At 55.7% G+C, this 17,685-nt stretch overlaps 1 protein-coding gene across 3 annotated transcripts in view; it reads right to left on the bottom strand.

The window, feature by feature from the left end:
* Positions 1-818: 818 nt before the first annotated feature.
* The window catches only part of FAM117A (family with sequence similarity 117 member A), a 44,018-nt gene continuing 27,151 nt past the window's right edge, over positions 819-17,685 (bottom strand). For 2 of the 3 annotated variants that reach the window (XM_047081061.1, XM_047081062.1), the window contains exons 3-8: positions 10,776-10,871; positions 8,714-8,824; positions 8,072-8,206; positions 6,754-6,955; positions 5,156-5,306; positions 819-2,044 (exon numbers count right to left, since the gene is read on the bottom strand). In XM_047081061.1, coding sequence (XP_046937017.1) covers positions 1,744-2,044; positions 5,156-5,306; positions 6,754-6,955; positions 8,072-8,206; positions 8,714-8,824; positions 10,776-10,871 — 996 coding nt within the window. In that variant the 3' untranslated portion in view covers positions 819-1,743. The remainder of the gene's footprint in view (positions 2,045-5,155; positions 5,307-6,753; positions 6,956-8,071; positions 8,207-8,713; positions 8,825-10,775; positions 10,872-17,685) is intronic. The other variant, XM_047081063.1, reaches the window with a different exon arrangement.

Below are 17,685 nucleotides of genomic sequence, written 5' to 3'. Positions count from 1 at the left end.
GTTGCGATATTGCGGTAAGATTTCAGGTCAAGCACTTAACAGGGTTTCTGATGCTCACCGAGCCAATGCCTACAGGGATAGCCTGCCTTAGGAGCTTGTCTTGCGGTCTTACAAGATAGGTGCGATTGTAGTTATTACAACTGCTCTTGGGGTAGTCAACTTTCCGCCCCTCCAGTAGGGATCGGATGCCAGGTGATAATGTTTGTAAATTGCAAAGCGCCATCGGAATGTTGGGGTGGCTGTTTCCGTTTCCCCTCAAAGCTGCTGAGCTCTTACAGGTGCAGCACGATAAAGCTGAGAGGCTGCAAACCCCTCTGTGTTGTGGGTACTCAGGAGGTGGAATGCTCCAGAAAAGCCAAAGCTTCCCTAAAACTGCGCCCAGAGTTTCAGCCTGCTTGCCATTCTCTCGTCTTGTTCCCCTGGCTGGTGCAAGGAGCACCCACGATGTCAAACTTGGTCCCCCTTGCGTCCTCTCTGAAACCCACTCTCTCTAGGGAGCTTTTCCGGACTCATCCCCACTGACTTCCGGCTTCCCCACTGACTCCTTCACCCCACCTCCACCACACCCTTCATCTGGACAGCCTTTCTACGGACCCGCTGCTTAGACGTCCGTGTAAAGAATCCAAGCCTAGTGACCTGAGGACAGGAACACTGTCCATCCACACAACGCCCACATCCATGTAACATCCGCATTCTCACATGTTCAGTAAAGACCCCTCTTGAAGATAAGCAGGAAATGATCAATATAATACCTCCAATCTCTATCTCATTCCCTCCTCCCTCCCCCCCCCCAAATCATGTCTAACAGAACCTCAGGCTGCTGGGAATACTTATTTATTTGGTCTATTAACACCAAGATCTGCAAAAAAACAACTTCTAAACACAGGATAAGAAAACTTGAACATTAACATTCTTCGATTTCGCGTAAGCTCTGCGGTACGGAAAATATACAAACTTCAAACAGCTGCAAAAATAGTGTCTTTGGGAGAAAATAGAGTTTCTACATCGATACAAGAAAAATAGGCATTTTTCTAATCCAACCCAGTCCTGGGGCAGGTGGAGGGTGGAGGGTCGCCACTTGCCACCTGGAGGAATGCCAGCTGTCCCTCTCCCCCACTGCCCACCTGGGGCTGGGCAAGCCGGGCCGCTGCTTAAGACAATCTTAGGGTGAAAGCGAGATGAAAATGCCACTTGGGAAAACGCTTGGTTCCCATCTCTGCCAGCAGCTGCATTGGTCAAGTGTTCTGGCCCTTGAGGGCTGCTTTGGTCGGCTCCTCCAATGAGAGGGAGGCATGGGGAGGGGGGTATATATCTTCACGTCTCCTCCTCCGTGTCCGGGGGGGGGGGGTGGAGAGGGAAGGACATCTGTGGGGTCCCCTCTCCTTCGATCATGGGCAGCTTGCTCCATGACAAGGTCAAGGGCGCCATATACAGCCCTTTGGACTCACACCCAGGGGTGGGGGACCCAAAACCTTCGGGGGTGAGTTTTCCACCAAGTGAGAGAGGCGGCAAGAACACAGGTGTGACTTGTGAGCTGCCCAGCTGCTAGTGGAGAAGGCAGGTCCCCTCACATTCGGAGGGGCCGGTGTCCGCCAGAAAGAGGACCCGGGGCTTTGACACGATAAATGAAAGTGCTCGAAGGCCGGAAGGGAAGGGCTCCTTCATCCCCCACCTCAGGGGAGCTAGGGAGGGGCCTGCCACCAAGGCACTGGTCTCCATGGCGAAGTGATGGGGTCAGGGCCCTCAGACCACCAGGGAACTCTGGAAAAGCACAGGCTCTTCTGATGGCGGGGTGCGCTGCCACGGCTCGAATGGCAGCGAGGAGGCTTTGGTGGCCTCTGGATCCTTCCGAGGCGGTGGCCTGGGGCTGGCAGGGGGAAGGGGGGACCCCGGGCTCGAGGGGCAGTTGCGGAAAATGAAGCCCATGCTGGGGAAGAGGGGCTTCATCAAGCTGACGGGGCAGAAGGCCGAGCCGGTCGGGTTGAAATGAACTTTGTTCTTGTCAGGACAGGAAGTCAGGAAGGCCAGGTCAGGGCCTGGGGACCTGGAGGATGGAGAGAGAAACACACACACACACACAGGGAGAGAAACAGCTAGTGAGAAGGGATGGGGGCATCAGGGGAACTGGGTCTCTGTTCAAACGGGAGAAAACTACAGGCTACTAAGCCAGTCTTTAGGCCCTCCGCTCTCCATTTATTAGGAATAGGGTTAAACCACAGGAAATCTACTTTATCTAGAAACAGGAGGGATTAAAGCTAGACCGGAAGGAGAACTTCCTCACGATGTGATTTCTGAAGAGGAAACCAAGGGATCTTTTCTAAAAACAATTTTTCTAATATTTATTTTTGAGAGAGACAGAGACAGAATGCGAGTGGGTTAGGGGCAGAGAGAGAGGGAGACACAGAATCCAAAGCAGGCTCCAAGCTGTCAGCACAGAGCCTGACGCGGGGCTCGAACTCACGAGCCGTGAGATCATGACCTGAGCCGAAGTCGGACGCACAACTGACTGAGCCACCCAGGCGCCCCCCAAGGGATCTTTTAATTTGAGAGATTTTATCAGTAAGCAGTGTTTTGGGGGCAGGCCACTTGCCCAAAAGCAGAGACCCAGGCAAAGTGATTTTCTAAGACTTTTTGTAGTCTAAAGCAGGGTTTCTCAGCAACAGCGCTATGGATGTGTGGGGCTGGGTAATTCTTGGTGGCAGGGAGCTGTCCTGAGCCTTGTAGGATGCTTACCCGCATCCCTGGGCCCTACCCACCAGGTACCAGGAGCACCTGTGCCCCCCTTAGGCTGTGACAACCAAAAATGTTTCCTGACATTGCCAAATGTCCCCTGGCGGGGGGGGGGGGGAGGGGGGATGTCCCCCACTGAAATCTACTGACCTAAAGAATCTCATTTTTGAACACATTTGAAAGGTGTGATTTTTTTCAAAGCCCTTGCTGAGAGGCAAGGGTAACAACCGTCTGGAGAAGGCAGCCCGACCTTAATAGGAGGTCTGGGCTCTAACTCACCACGCGGTCCTGACCCGCCTATCTCACCTTTAATGTGGAAACCACCGTCCCCACCCTTTTGGTCATGTGGAGGAAACGGAAGGATAAAAGGAGTGAGGTCAGGGAGTTCTAGAGTAAGGAATCCTTATGATAAAGAAGATCCGAGGATGGGGGTGCCCGGGTGGCTCAGTTGGTTGAGCGTCCAACTTCAGCTCAGGTCATGATCTCGTGGGTCGTGAGCTCGAGCCCCGCGTCGGGCTTTCTGCCGTCAGTGCACAGCCTGCTTTGGATCCTCTGTCCCCTCGCTCTCTGCCCCTCTCCCTCTCCTTCTCCCTCTCTCTCTCTCTCTCTCTCAAAGACCCATGGGAAGGCCTGCGGTCCCTGGGGAGTCCACAGCGGCAAGGTATCCCCCCGACCAAGAAGGGTTGAAAAGAATCGGTGTGTGCACGCACACTTAGGGATGGCGACCCAGGAGACCGAGCACCCCTCAAAGGACATGAGGGCATGACCCTGAAGGGCTTGATTCCCCCTCTTCCCTGGGAAATCCAGGCCATCTTATAGGATCAGCAGCTAGGAAAAGGAGAACGTGGCAAAAGAATTGCTAAACACAGGGACTTCCCAATAGGAAAGTTGATAACAATGAAAAGGCCGCAAGGAGCTGGGAATTTCTATCCCAGGGCATCCCGGAAAGCATTCAGTGGGTCACCGCCTCTCTGAAAGGGTTAACGCAGGGGCAGGACGCCGCAGGACATGACTTTAAGACCTCTGCTGGCATCATGAGTCCATGGAAGGATCAGGACAGGCACCAGCCTTATTTCCACAAGCAACCCCAGCTCGGAGTTACTCAAGTATACTCAGCAGGCTGAAGCACCTGCTTCAGCCGCGAGGTGTGGCCCTCTTCCTCCACACCACCCCTGGGGACCCAGGGTTCTTGGAGAGGTACCAAGGCAACAGTGATGCTGGGAGAAAAACCCTGCGGGGGCGGGGGGCTGTGATTTTCTCCATAATTCCCACTCCAGTTTATAGATGGGCCCCTGCTGCTACCATGGACTGTCTTCTCCTTTATCTGAAACGTGAACGGAGCTCTCAAGTCTCAAACCCTGTCCTAGCTACATCTTGGCTCACACGCCATGACTTAAATCTTCCTGAGAATCTGCCCCACTGACGATGAAACTGGCAGGGGGGAATGAAACGAGCTCTTAGGGCACCTGCTAAGGGGCATATGGAAAGGTTTGGCCCTCTCTGCTAATGGGAGGGAGCAGAAGTCAATCAACATCAGAATGGGAAGGGGGGTGAAAAGGAGAGAGGGAAACAGACCACAAGAGACTCTCAAGGATAGAGAACAAACTGAGGGAGGTGGGTGGGGGGTGGGCTAGAAGGGGGATGGGAATTAAGGAGGACACATGTTGTGATGAGCACTGGGCGTTGTATGTAAGCGATGAACCGCTGAATTCTACTCCGGAAACCAATACTGCACCGCGTGTTAACTAACTAGAATTTAAATTAAAAAAAAAAAAAATCAGCACCAGAATGGCTTCTGAGTTGTCCAACCTGGGTCGGGACAATTCCATAGTCCATCCTTGCAAGGACTGGACATTTCTGTCTGGGAGTTCATGACACTCGAACCACTGCAGCCACAGGGTGAAGACTTGACTCAGAAGCCATTAGGAGGCCGTTTGGGGGACTGTCACTGCGGTGGGGACAAGACACCTCGCCTCTCTGCCTGAGAGAACTGGTATGTTCTCTCTCTCTCTCTCTCTCTCCCATTACTGTCTAGCAAGCTCACGCCTTCTGCGGGGATGGAAAAAAAATAGAAGAAACAAAGGGTTTAGGTTTCAGATCTGTTTCCTTTCCACCTCCTGCAGCACTTGTGGCTGGCATGTGGGCAGAGAGCAGGTTTCCATGGAGATAACGATAAGCAAAGATTGAAGGGCTCAGAGTAGGTAATGTCAACAAGTTTGATGGTGGAAAAAGTGCAATACCAATCATCTGAAGTTGACAACGTCCCCGGGACAGAGAGTCCAAGACCGAAGAAGAGCCAGTCGGGTGGGACGGTGCAGGGGCTCCCCGCCTTCCCCAGCCCGCCCCAGCCCGCCCCTGCCCGCCCCTGCCCGCCCCTGCCCGCCCCTGCCTGCCCCTGCCCGCCCTGTCCACAGCAGGTACTCACGTGGCCTCTTCAAACACACGTACTCTCTCGCAGCCTTCCGGGGGCTCCCGCTTAAAGACGTAGCTGTGATTGGGCCGAGGGGAGGCGGCAAAGGCAAGGACTGGAGATGGGCTGCTGTCTTCAAGGCAGGCTGGGTGGCCCGGAGAGGAGGCTGCAAACAGAGCAAGGCTGAGCCCAGTGGAGCTGAAGGAAAGGAAGGTCTCCGCTTCCCTGGGCTCAGGCCTCGGTGGAAAGAGGCGACACTGGCAGACGCGGTGAGGGGGCCGGTGGCCGTTATGCTAATCCCGGCCGTCCGTCCGTCCTCTCCCTTAGAACATCTTTGAGGTGGCCTACCAAAGTCCGTATCTCTTTGTACGGGATTAAAAAATGTACAGCTGAGTGAATGGAAAAACCAGGTCTGTTATCAATTCTGGATTCCCAGGAGGTAGCCTGCAACTGGGGCTCCAAGTCTGACTTTAAAGAATCCTAACTTCCATCTCCCCATGTTCCTCCAAGACTACCCTGCCCTTCTGCGAATGTGCCACATTCGCAGCTGCTTCCTCACCATGGTCTGGAAAAGCTACCCCCTCTTCCAGGAAGAGCTCCTGTGCCGACTCAGAGAAGCCATCGTCACTCAACCCCGCTGGTGGGATAAGATTCCTCTCCCTTTCCACGCGGCGAATGTACTTTGCCTAGGCTGCAAATATTGACCTTATCTGTATTTATCTCACGTTTATTCCTTATTACCCTCTGCTCTGTTTACCTCTGTGTATTGTTAGGTCATGCCCTTGACCAGCCTCCCTCACGGGGTGCTGCGAGGACCCAACCCGGTGAGGCAGTTCCTCGGGGCTCTAGGACAGGACGATCATTATCGCAGGGAGGAAGGGCTTGGGTCTCGCCCTCCCGTAAAGGTTCCGGGACACAGGACCAAGTGGAGATCTGGAGTCAGAAAGCTGGGGTTTCAATCTGGGTCCGTGTGACCCTGGGGGCAAGAGACCACCTAAGCTTATTTTAGATCTTTCGCAACCACCTTGAGACCTGTTGCTGGTGATGTGCACGGTGGACCCCCGAACGGGCTCAGCATCCTGAGCCTTTGCCAAAAAATGAGGATGGGAGACACTGCTTGCCCGGGTCACAGTCAGAAGGAAATACAAGTGCAGGTGCGGAGACTTGATATAAATTATAAATCAGAATCTGGGGGCGCGTGGCTGGCTCAGTCGGTTAAGCATCCCACTTCGGTTTCGGTCGTGATCTCACGGTTCGCGGGTTCGAGCCCCGCGTCGGGCTCTGGGCTGACAGCTCAGAGCCTGGGGCCTGCTTCGGATTCTGTGTCTCCCTCTCTCTCTGCCCCTCCCCTGCTCACGCTCTGTCTCTCTCTCTCTCTCTCTCAAAAATAAATAAACGTTAAAAAAAATTTTAAAAACAATCAGAATCTGTGCGGGAGGACCGTTATTGCTACCGGTGTCACATAGAGGATAAAAATGGTTCACGAAGATATTCTGGTCGGTTAGGAAGGAGAACTCCCAGGCGTGAAACTGATTAGAGGTAGAAAGGGCGTGGAGCCTCCCCCACCCCCCGTACCTCACGTGGGCCCTTCTGCCCCAGCCTCCTCAGCTTACCTTTGTCGTTGGGGACGGACGCCAGCTCCTCGCCTGCACCCCGGTGTTCCTCACGGCTGGCCTGGCCCGAAGGCTGGGGGGATGCCAGGGGCACGGAGGGAGAGCTGGCAAGGTTGCCAGGCTCCAGGAGGAGGAGGGGGTGGTCACAGCTGCCGCTCTGGGGGGGAGCTGGGGCGCGGTGCCCATCAGGGATATCAAGGATCTGCGGGGGAAGAGGGTGGGAAAGGACCCTCAGGCCCCCGTCTTCAGGCCAACAGAGCTGCGGTGACCCTTCAGGCCCTCCCCTCGGTTGGTCTGTCCTCTATTCGTCACACACAGCGACAGCAGGACATGGTTTTCTTAAGTCACTAACTTAAGGGAAAGCCCTTGCTAGGTCTGAAAACAGCACATGTGGCCCAATTTAGAATTACGCGTTTGTTTGTATGGTTTCCTCAAGGTGAGGCCCCCACCAGGCTCTAAGCCTCGAGGGCAGGGGCCTCCTCCGGATACACGAAGATGATGAACGTTCGGGAAGCGCGACGGGGGCAGACCACCGGGCCACTGACCACGCGAGCCAGGGCAGGACAAGCACGCACGTTATGATCACGTAGAATATACCCCCGCCTCGCTTTTTAACTATCAGTGGTACTTGGACCCGCAGCTCACCAAACTGTGTGTGTGTCTGGGTGGGTCTAAAATCCCACATACGCGTAAATTAAAAATCAACTAGCAAGTAACTCATAAACTGAGGTGTGTGCCCGTTAGAATTATATTAATACTGCCCAACTGGCATTCTCTGATTGCACTGTGTCAGTATAAAAATGTGCCTGAGACTGCAGAAAAGGTAGCAAATAATTCTGCCCGGGAGTGAGGGGGGGGGGTGGGGGGGGGAGGATGGGGAGGCTGCACAGGGGCAACTAGGCATATGAAGGATGAATGTGGGTCACCAGGTGGACGTGGGGGGAGAGGTGATGACACTCCTGAGGCACGGGTGGGGACAGTGATGGGATGGCGACGAGGGAGCAGGGAGCTGGTGCCATGGCTGAAGAGCGATGCCCAGCCCCTTCCCCCTGGCTGGGGAGCCCCCTCTCTCCACCCAGCCCGGCCCCTTCCCTTTCCACTCAGCCCCCCAAAGCCTGCCCCAGCCGCACCGCCCAGCTCCGCCGTCCTGAAGGCCAAGCCCATTTGAGCGTAACAGACTCCATTTGTGTTCCTCGCGCAGGCTGGTGTTCGCACTGCTCTGTTGAGGTCTCCGTGGTCCGGAGCCCCCGGAGAGCAAAAGTCCGTCCCCCAACCCCGGGCCACTGGCTGTCCCGCGTCAAGGGCGTGCCCCACTCACCCGCAACAGCTCCTCTTCTCCCTGTTCCTTCACAAACACCTCCTCCAGCTCTTGGTTGAGCCCTTCCAGGCTCCGGTGCAGGCAGGGGCTGAGTCGCAGGACAGGTGACCCTGAGGGGAAGCTGGGAGGGGACGCCTGAGGAGGAGGCAGATGAAGGAATCACGGACCCCCCTCTCCCCCCACCCCCCACTCCCAAGCCCTGTACAGTTACTAGTTCTGATGGGGGTGTGGGGGTAGGGCAGGGGGTGAGGTCATGTCTACACAGCAGGACCAAGGGAATAAAGGAGGATCTGGGGACAGTCGCCAATTGCTACAGGAAAACTTGGTGGCCTTTCCCCCAGAAGTTTAGCGCTTCGAGAGGTCTAGAGTGAGCTTCTAGATAAGTCTGCAGGCTCACCACTGCCTCCATCGGAGACGGGCGCAGGGGTTGAGGGGAGAACCATTCCCAAGGGCAAGAAGCCCATCCGGCCTCACTCAGAGTTCAAGTTTTGGCTAAAACCACCTGAACAGCCACACGACCACGGCACATGCAGGGTGGCAGTCTCTTGTCAACAGCTGTAAGACCCGAGAGGATGGCCACTGGGGGATGACAAGGCCACTGGACAAGGGGCACGGGGCCCTGGGGAGGGGGCGGAAACATACCCTCAGTGCTCCCCGCACGGCGTGGTCCCCTTGGAGTGGGGAGCCCCGCTCCTTCTCCTTCCCACTGCGGCTCAGCTTTGTCCTCTGCAGTTGCTGCTTCAACTTGGTAATCTGGCAGCCCAGAGAGAGGGTGGGGGTGGGGCCGAGGCAGGTGAAGCAACGCTAAAGGGCACCGGGTCCCCCCTCCCACGCGTGGCTCCTGCCCGAGCCCGTGAAAATACATAAAAGGAGGCTGGAAAACCTCTCGTGGTGTTGTTCACAACTGTGATAATACATTCGTTGGGCAAGTTGGAGACCTTATTCACTAGATATTTGTTTGTTTGTTTGTTTGTTTGTTTAAATTACCACGTACTGCATGGATCAGTTGGAAAGATGAATCAGATAGGTCGGTTTCCAAAAAATTAAAAATACGCAATGCCGAAAGCATTTTTGTCTCTCCCAGATTCCAAAGGCGTGGAAATACTACTCTATTAATAGAAATGGGAAATGAGGTTTTTGAATTCAGTCTTCCAAGTACATTCGCAGCCATCTCACAGGCCCCAGGACCAGGAAGGGTGGAAGGATTTCCCCCCAGGTTGAAAGCAGACGGCACTGAGCAAGGAGCAGGCTCTCAAGAAGGAATATCAGATTTTGTCCTGGCTTCCAGATCTTGTACCAAAAACGCGTTATCATCAACGGTTTTGACTATTATCCCCGTCACGTCTCTAACCCTCCACCTCCTTGCCCTCAGCTGGTGAATGCTCTGGAAATGCAGATCTAGTTAAATACGGGCCCAAAGTAAAGAGCATTCAGAGAGTAGACCTGCCGCCCAGAGCCATACAAATTGTGACCCCTGCCAAGAAGAAAGTGGTTTTAGAGTTGCTATCAGACTCGGTTCATGCCGTGACTCCACGTTTAGGGCAAATAACTTGCTGACTCTGACAATTACAAACTCTACATACTTTGTATTTCCCACTAGTCTTTTTTTAATGTTTATTTTTTATTTATTTTTGAGAGAGAGAGAGAGAGAGAGAGAGAGAGGTAGAACGTGAGCAGGAGAGGGGCAGAGAGAGAGAGAGGGAGAGAGAGAGAATCCCAAGCAGGCTCTGTGCCATCAGGGCAGAGCACGATGCAGGACTTGAATCCACGAACCGTGAGATCATGACCTGAGCCGAAATCAAGAGTCAGACATTTAAGTCGACTGAGCCACCCAGGCGTCTCTTTTCTCTTCTTTTAAAAACAAGGCTAGGGGCGCCTGGCTCAGTCGGTTAAGCCTCTGACCTCACTCAGCTCAGGTCATGATCTCACAGTTCGTGGGTTTGAGCCCCGCATAGGGCTCTGTGCTGACACCTCAGAGCCTGGAGCCTGCTTCAGATTCTGGGTCTCCCTCTCTCTCTGCCCCTCCCCCACTTGTGCTCTGTTTCTCTCTCTCTCAAAAATAAACAAACACTAAAAAGAAAAAAAAAAAAAAAAGCTAGGGTCGCCTGGGCAGCTCAGTCAGTTAAGCGTCTGACTTTGGCTCAGATCATAAGCTCACAGTTCTTGAGTTCGAGCCCCACGTCGGGCTTTGTGCTGACAATTCAGAGCCTGGAGCCTGCTTCCGATTCTGTGACTCCCTCTCTCTCTGCCCCTGCCCCACTTGCCCTGTCTCTCTCTCCAAAATAAACAAACATTTAAAAAAATTTAAGAAAAAAAAAATGAAACAAGGCTAGGTGACTAGTTAAGTAAGAAGTGAGGTTGGGGGCTTCCGGTCCCCAGAAACTCACTCTCTTTCTCCAGCCTGACTGCCTTATCTGGACACAACCTCAAAGTAAAGCGAGAACAACGGCGGCTCCCATCTCGCGCTTGGCTGCTGGAGGGCACCAGCAGTCGCTGGCAAAGCCCCAGCCGGCAGAAGGGTCTGGACTCCTAAGCCGGGCCCCCCAGGCCACTGACAGCTTCGAAGGAGCCATCTCATTAGTAAAAGGCTAGACCAAGGCAGGGGGGACTGAAGATGTGAGGCCACGTTGGAGCAGACGCGTCGCCGTGCTGGGTGTAGACAGGACGTAGCTACCGTGGCCAGGGAGGCGGAGGGAGCAATTACCTCTTTTCGGTGGTCTGTGCTGCCCCAGGACGCCGAGCGCTTGTGCGTACAGGAGCTGGCCCGCTCACCTTCAAGCTCTTGCCAGGACAGGGGGGTCTGCAGGGAGAGAAACCCCCGTGAAACAGAACAGCTTCTCAGGCAGGCTCCGGGGAAGCAGCCACACCATTGCCTGGATGGAGGCGGCGGCTCTTGGAAGGCTTCTCTCTCGTCTGTTCGTCAGCCTCCACCTGCCCTGCCTCTCCCCCAATCCACGTCCTCCGGGAAGCCTTCCCTGATGCGCCAGGAAGGCCAACCGTCTCTTTATTCCCTTATGAAGTTTACACATGGATGTGTTCCGGGGGCTCCCCATGGCTGAGGACGAGTGCTGCCCCTCCCCATCCCAACCAGCTTCGAAAGAACAGGGGCTTGGGGAACCACTGGCATCCTCGAGCCCTGGATCCTTTATGGGTCCGGCACGGCGAAAATGTCAGCAGCGGTCCCCCGTCCTCCAACTCTGACCAAAGCAGACACTTCTGGGTAGCCCGGTTTCTCAAGCTCGTTGTGTGATTTTCCCCTGTACACAGAATAAGTGTCGGGGGCCCCAAAGTCCTCCTGAATACACATGGGAGGGGACATTCTCAGCGAGGAGGAAGCCAGAATTCGGAACTCAGCCCCGACTCCTGACCCCTCTTGGCTTTATCACAACTCCTTCTCTTGGGCCCTGTTCTGCCTTTCGTGAGAACAGAGCTCTCAGCCGGCCCTATCCCTCCCCCCAACCCCCGGCCCTGGCTGCATAGAAGGCCAGGGGCCCAAGATCGAGACAGAGGGAGTTGGAGACCCACTTCCTGGGCCCCAACCTGAGGGAGGAAGCTGTTGGCTGAAGCATGAGGCCCAGGAGGACAAGATCACTTCCCACCACCAACACCCCTACTTCCATTCCAAGGGAGAGGCCCAAGGGGGAATGTTCCAGGGGAACCGGCTCTAACTTCTCTGCACAAGCTGCCAAACCATGAGGGCCTGGGAACCATCTCCTCCAACAGATCTGCTGACCTCCCCCGAGAGGCTGTTGCAAACAGAAAAGGGGGAGGATGGGGGGGGGGGGAGAAAAAAACAAAACCCCGCCACCACTCACCATCCAACAGTTTTGAAGAACTGGGGGGTGAGAGGCAGACTGCCCTGCGTGACAGCTGTACGGAGGGGCCACAGGGGGCTGAGTCTCCCTGGCTCTTCCCTGTCCCAGCTGCTGACCAGGACCTTTCCTGGGCCAGGCGACACAGCGGGGAGGGGGGGGGCGGGGGAGAGGGGGAGACAGCGGCCCCACCCTCCCTCCCTGATGCTAGCGCCACAAGGAAGACCGTCCAGGGCTCCAGTCTCCACACCCCCCTCGTTCAGGGAGAGGGCACCCAGCACGTCCTGCGGGCCCCGCGGCCCAAGCCCTCGAGGTAAACCTGGCCGTGACAGCAATACGGCCACCAAGCGGCTGATCTACTTCCAAATGCCCGTGTCTCTCTAAACTAGGGTGTTTATCGATCTCGCGGTCCGTGAGTTCGAGCCCCGCGTCAGGCTCTGGGCTGATGGCTCGGAGCCTGGAGCCTGTTTCCGATTCTGTGTCTCCCTCTCTCTCTGCCCCTCCCCCGTTCATGCTCTGTCTCTCTCTGTCCCAAAAAAATAAATAAAAAACGTTGAAAAAAAAAAAATTAAACTAGGGTGTTTAGGCAGACAGAGCCTCAGGAGAGCTGCCGCTCCTACTACAAAGTAAGGAGAAGGCGCCCCTCTCCAGGAGCCCCCTCGGCCCAGTGGACGCATGGACGCACCTCCCCTCCCGGGGGCTCCGAAACCAACCCTACCGATGGCTGGCTCCGCTCCTCAGAGGGACGGCGAAGGGGAGGGTGGAAATGCCCATCGCCCCTCGGCCGCCAGGAAGATCCCGTGCTCACAAGGGGGGACGGGGGAGACCGGCCTAAAAGCAGCCCCATCCAGGCTGCCGGCGGTTCCCCTAACATCTCTCGTAGACTCTTCGACTGCCTCCTTCCTTCTGAGGCGCGTGAGGGGGTGGAGGGAGAAAGGTGGGCAGGCACCGGAGTTGAGAAAGGGTGTGAAAATTCACGCCCAACGGGGGTCATCTCCCTCAGTCACTGTACCCCAGCTCTCCCCGCTCGGCCACATCTTCCAGCAACCGCGGCCGCCTCTGTGTAGACCATGCTACCAGGGCCACTGCTTTGCCCCAGTGCCCGCCGAGATCACTGTCTTACCGTCCATCCGTCCCACGGGCCCTCCGTACCCGGCACTCATCCCACTCAGGCAAGCCTAGCTCTGCCTCCTTTCTCCCCTTTGATCCTGGATCTCCACGCCTGGCCTCACCCTGGACCTCTATGCCCGGGCTCTCCATCTAAGATGACCTGTCCTACCAACTCTTCCCAGCCTTTCCCTCGGGGAACTCTCTTAACTCGTCCACCTCGTGCCGGCTGCTCCTTTGTTCCGCGTCTGCTCTGGACAGATGGGCCCAGAGTATGTACATCATCCATACCCTCAACAGATAGTTACAGAACGCATACTGCGTGTCAGGTGCCGTTCCAGGCGCCGGGGACACCACAAGGCACAAGACAACAAAAATCCTTGTCCCCTCTGAGTTGATGTTCTGCTTGGGGACATGAGAGAAAATCACAGCAAAAAAGGGGGAGAGGAATGCTGGGCAGGGGAACGTCATTTAAAAAAAGAATTTTTTTTAATGTTTATTTATTTTTGAGAGAGAGAGAGAGAGAGAGAGAGAGAGAGCAGGGGAGGGGCAGAGAGAGAGGGAGACACAGAATCCGAAGCAAGCTCCAGGCTCTGAGCTGTCAGCCCAGAGCCCGACGCGGGGCTTGAACCCACGAACCATGAGATCATGATCTGAGCCGAAGTCGGACGCTTGACTGACTGAGCCACCAGGGGAACGGCATTGTAAAGGTCAGGGACGTCCTCGCTGAAAAAGGAATGTCTGAAGGAAGCCGTGAGGGAGCTGAGGGAGTGAGCCATGTGACTGTCTGAGGTAAGAGTGGGCAAGATGGAGGGAATAGCAAGCGCAAAGGCCCTGAGGCAGGAGCAAGCCTGGTGTGTTTGGGAATGATAAGGAGGCCAGCATGGCTGGAGCAGAGTGAATGAGAGGCAAGGTAGTAGCAGATGAGGTCAGTAGGTGTGACGGCCTGAAAAATGACCCTGCAAAGATACCAGGTGCCAATCCCTGGAACCTGTAAATGTTACCTTCTACGATAAAGTTTTTGCAGATGTGATTAAATTATGGATCTCAAGGTGGGAAGCTTATCCTGGGTTATCCAGACAAATAGGGCCATTACGAGTGTCCTTACAAGAGAGACAGAGGGCAATTGGACACCCAGGGAAGAAGATAAGGTGATGTGACCCCAGAGGCAGCCGCTGGAGTGATGTGGCCACAAGCCAAGGCTCGCAGGGAGCCTCCTCAGAGCGCGTGGCCCTGCCAGCACCTTGGAAGGTGAAACAGAATTCGACTTCTGGCTTCCAGATCTGCGAGAGAACCAAGTGATGTTGTTTAAAGCCACTGAGTTTGAGGTAATTTGTTACAGCAGCCCCAGGAACTGAATTCAATAGGTCATCCCCTGTCTGAAGGTGTTTATGCGCTGGCTTGGGGTATCTGTTGGGCAAGCCCGTGCACGAGTATGGGTCTGGGCCCCTTCGACTGAACTCAGACTGTCAAGAGTGGGGACCACACCCTGCTCCTTGTTTCTAGCGCATGTGGATAGACAGGCCACTTCTCTGGGTCTCACCACGGAGGTCTGGGCCAAAGTCTCCACGGGGTACAGACAAGTCACAGCGAAGGAAGGCTACCCTTCAAAGAGCAACCGTTTATGGCACAACCGGGGTCAAGCCATGCCGCATGACGGCAATGGCAGCAGTCACTCCAGACGATCCTTTGGAAGCGGGATAGGGCTTGAGGTCAGCAGACCAAGATGTCGTGCTTGTCAAGGGGATTCACGCATCGGAACAGATTTATTTTAACACCCTGGCCCAAGGGGAGCAGCTGAGGGAGAAGCAGGGCTACTCGCTCGCCGTGAGTGACATCAGCCAACTGTGCAGATGATGCCTGGATTGGGCAACACTGGATGTGGGTCAAACCAAGGAAGCCTTGCCTGGGCTTCTGGGCTCCCGGGCTCCCGGGCTCACAGAGCTACATGTGGAAGGATGGCTGGGGGTGGGGGTGGGGGACAGCTTTCCAAAGAACGGCCTGGTAGAACAAGAAGGCAGGGGTCCCGTGGAGCTGAAAAGCCTCCAAGCTGGAACTCCTTCCACTGCCCCCAACCCAACTCAGTTTCTACCTGGACTCCAAGGCAAGAGTCCTGGCCATGATGGCTCCAGTCACCACCGGAGCCCTGGGAACACGGCTCAGTACGCCTATGTGGGCACGAAGAACGGCGTGGTGCCTGACCTGGTATAGACGGTCAGCAACCACATGTCGAACTGAAGTTCAGCAGGGAATCAGCTCCTTGGGGACCCTGGCGAAATACAGGCAGGGAAAGGCTCTGAGGGTGGTCTGCCGGCCCACGCCAAGAGCTCGGGCTGCAGGTGGCCAAGGCCGCGGTCTCTGGCCCTCCAGTTGACGACGGAACTCTCAGGTTTTCCATCACGGACCCATTTGCAAATGCGCCGTGCTGTCGTCAAGCCATATGCTCGCCACTTTGGAAAACAGGCGCCGTGCCCAGGCCCCCCACACCCACAAGGAAAGCCTGTGACGGGCACGCTGAATTGTGTGTCATCACTAAGTGCTAAGGTGCTGGCTTGGGAAGAAGAGCAGGGAACAGAAAGAGAACACAGTAGGGAAAAGTCACAGAAGGGGAAGGCTTCCCAGACGAAGTATGCCACTCTGCCTCTGGCCTACAAGACACTCCAATGAGGTTCGTCAGGGACTTAAGCCGGGTTTTTTTCCCCCAAAAGGTAAATCAAGCCTGAAGACAAAAAAGTCTACCATAGAGGCTTCCGCGCCTCACCCGGAGCATATAGAGGAAGCAGGGCTGGGATGCGTAGAACAGGGGGCCAGGAGGCAGAGCAGGTGCCCAGGGTGCCGTCTGTCTGCAGGATGAGACCAACGAGATCACTTCCTTCTTCCAGAAGAGTGCCTGGGGACACTCGTGCTTTGCACAGCAAGAAGGGAGGGGTGACCACAACCACCGGCATGTGTGGCCATCACCCGTCCCCAGCCCCGCCACTAAGAGGGCCAGCCCAGAGCACTCGGTGGCCAACACCGGTTTACCAGCTGACCTGGGAAGAAGGTGGTCCAGAGAGGGGAGAACATTCCTATTGACCTGGAGAATCCTCACAAAGTCCTCTAGGACACCAAAGAACCTCCTCCAAATGACCCCACACAGGAACCTTGCCCATCCTCCCAGGGCTGGCCACTCTGTGCCCCACTCCCGCCGCACCCAAGCTCTCCCTTGGGCCTCACCAAGCTGGTCTCTGGGAGAGCTGGTCAGCTCTCTCCCATCGCTCTTCCTGGCTCCGAACGTGCAGAACTTCACAGAACAACCCACGCCCCCAAACAAGACCTATATCCCCCTCTCTTCCTCCCCTGCCCCAAAGGCTTGGGTAACCGTCTTCTGCCTCGCGAGGAAGACTCGAGAATGCAGCGTGCCTGGCTACCTAAGTGGCGGGTGCTCTGTGCTCGCTGCCCAGGTCAGAAACTTGCTGGGAACAGGCAGGGTTCTTGCTCGCTCTAGGAGGTTCAGAGGGGGGAGCCGCTCAGCCTAACTCTGGCTGCCGCCCTCACTACAAAGCGTGTCCCGGGCACGCCAGGGCTGATGTGGTCTCCAAACCCACACACACACTCTAGCTGCTGGCTCTGGGGCGGGGGGCAAACGAGGAGGCAAAAGTGAGGGCCTGCCTGCCAGGTACAGCAGACGTGCTACGCCGGTGTGGCTGGAAGAGAAGGGGCAGAAGGCAGGGGTGGGGTCAAAGAAATTAGGAAAAGGTTCTGGCATCCATCTGTTTTTTTTTTTTTTTTAATTTTTTTTTTTTTAACATTTATTTATTTTTGAGACAGAGAGAGACAGAGCATGAACGGGGGAGGGGCAGAGAGAGAGGGAGACACAGAATCGGAAACAGGCTCCAGGCTCCGAGCCATCAGCCCAGAGCCTGACGCGGGGCTCGAACTCACGGACCGCGAGATCGGGACCTGAGCTGAAGTCGGACGCTTAACCGACTGCGCCACCCAGGCGCCCCATCCATCTGTTTTTTAACAACACAAAAGCTTGCAAGGACTTCAGTAAATCCCGCCTCCCCACCCTCCCTCTACCCTGGTCCATGCTCCCTTGTCTCTCCCGGGTAAAGGCCCTCCCTCATCTCTAGTCCTTTCTGGGGACGTGCCCGTGCTCTGCAGACAAGGAACACCAATTACTTAGGGAGACGTCAGGAGAGCCTCAGAGCTTCCCAGTGTAACACCAGTGTTGAAGGAGGTGGCTTGTGCCAGGCCAGGGGGCTCAAGCAGGAATGCGAACGGAGCCCAAAACCTGGAAGCAGAAAATTCCCAGAAGGCCCAGGAATCAAAGACCGGCAGGGTGCTTATTTTGGTTCGGATGCCTACGTCGATCAGAATTCTCCCACCTCTTGCCCGCAGCCACAATATTGACAGGTTGCTAAGAGTTCCTCGAGGGCTGGAGCCCATCCCGGGAAAAGAGGAAAGCTGCACAGCTTGGCCTTGCCAGACCCACGGAGGCGCATCGCTGACCTCTGTCTTGCTGTGGCAAGAAGCCCAGACTTGTTATATAAAAGATCTGGCCTGCAGCTGGGGCCCGAGTGAAAACACACAGCCTAGAGCCCAGGCCTCTAAATCCGGCCAGGGAACATCTGAGGGCGGCCCGGCCTTGAGTTGACAAAGAGAACGCTCTCCGAGGAGTGGGGTGGAGGCTTCCTAGAAGGTTGGTGGCCG

Source organism: Lynx rufus, unplaced genomic scaffold, assembly GCF_022079265.1.
Source record: "Lynx rufus isolate CCGP_SWC_20201006 ecotype Redwood Valley unplaced genomic scaffold, mLynRuf1.p SCAF_18, whole genome shotgun sequence".
NCBI lineage: Eukaryota > Metazoa > Chordata > Mammalia > Carnivora > Felidae > Lynx > Lynx rufus.
Note: the sequence above shows the minus strand (reverse complement) of the source record. Positions and strands in the feature narration are given on the sequence as shown.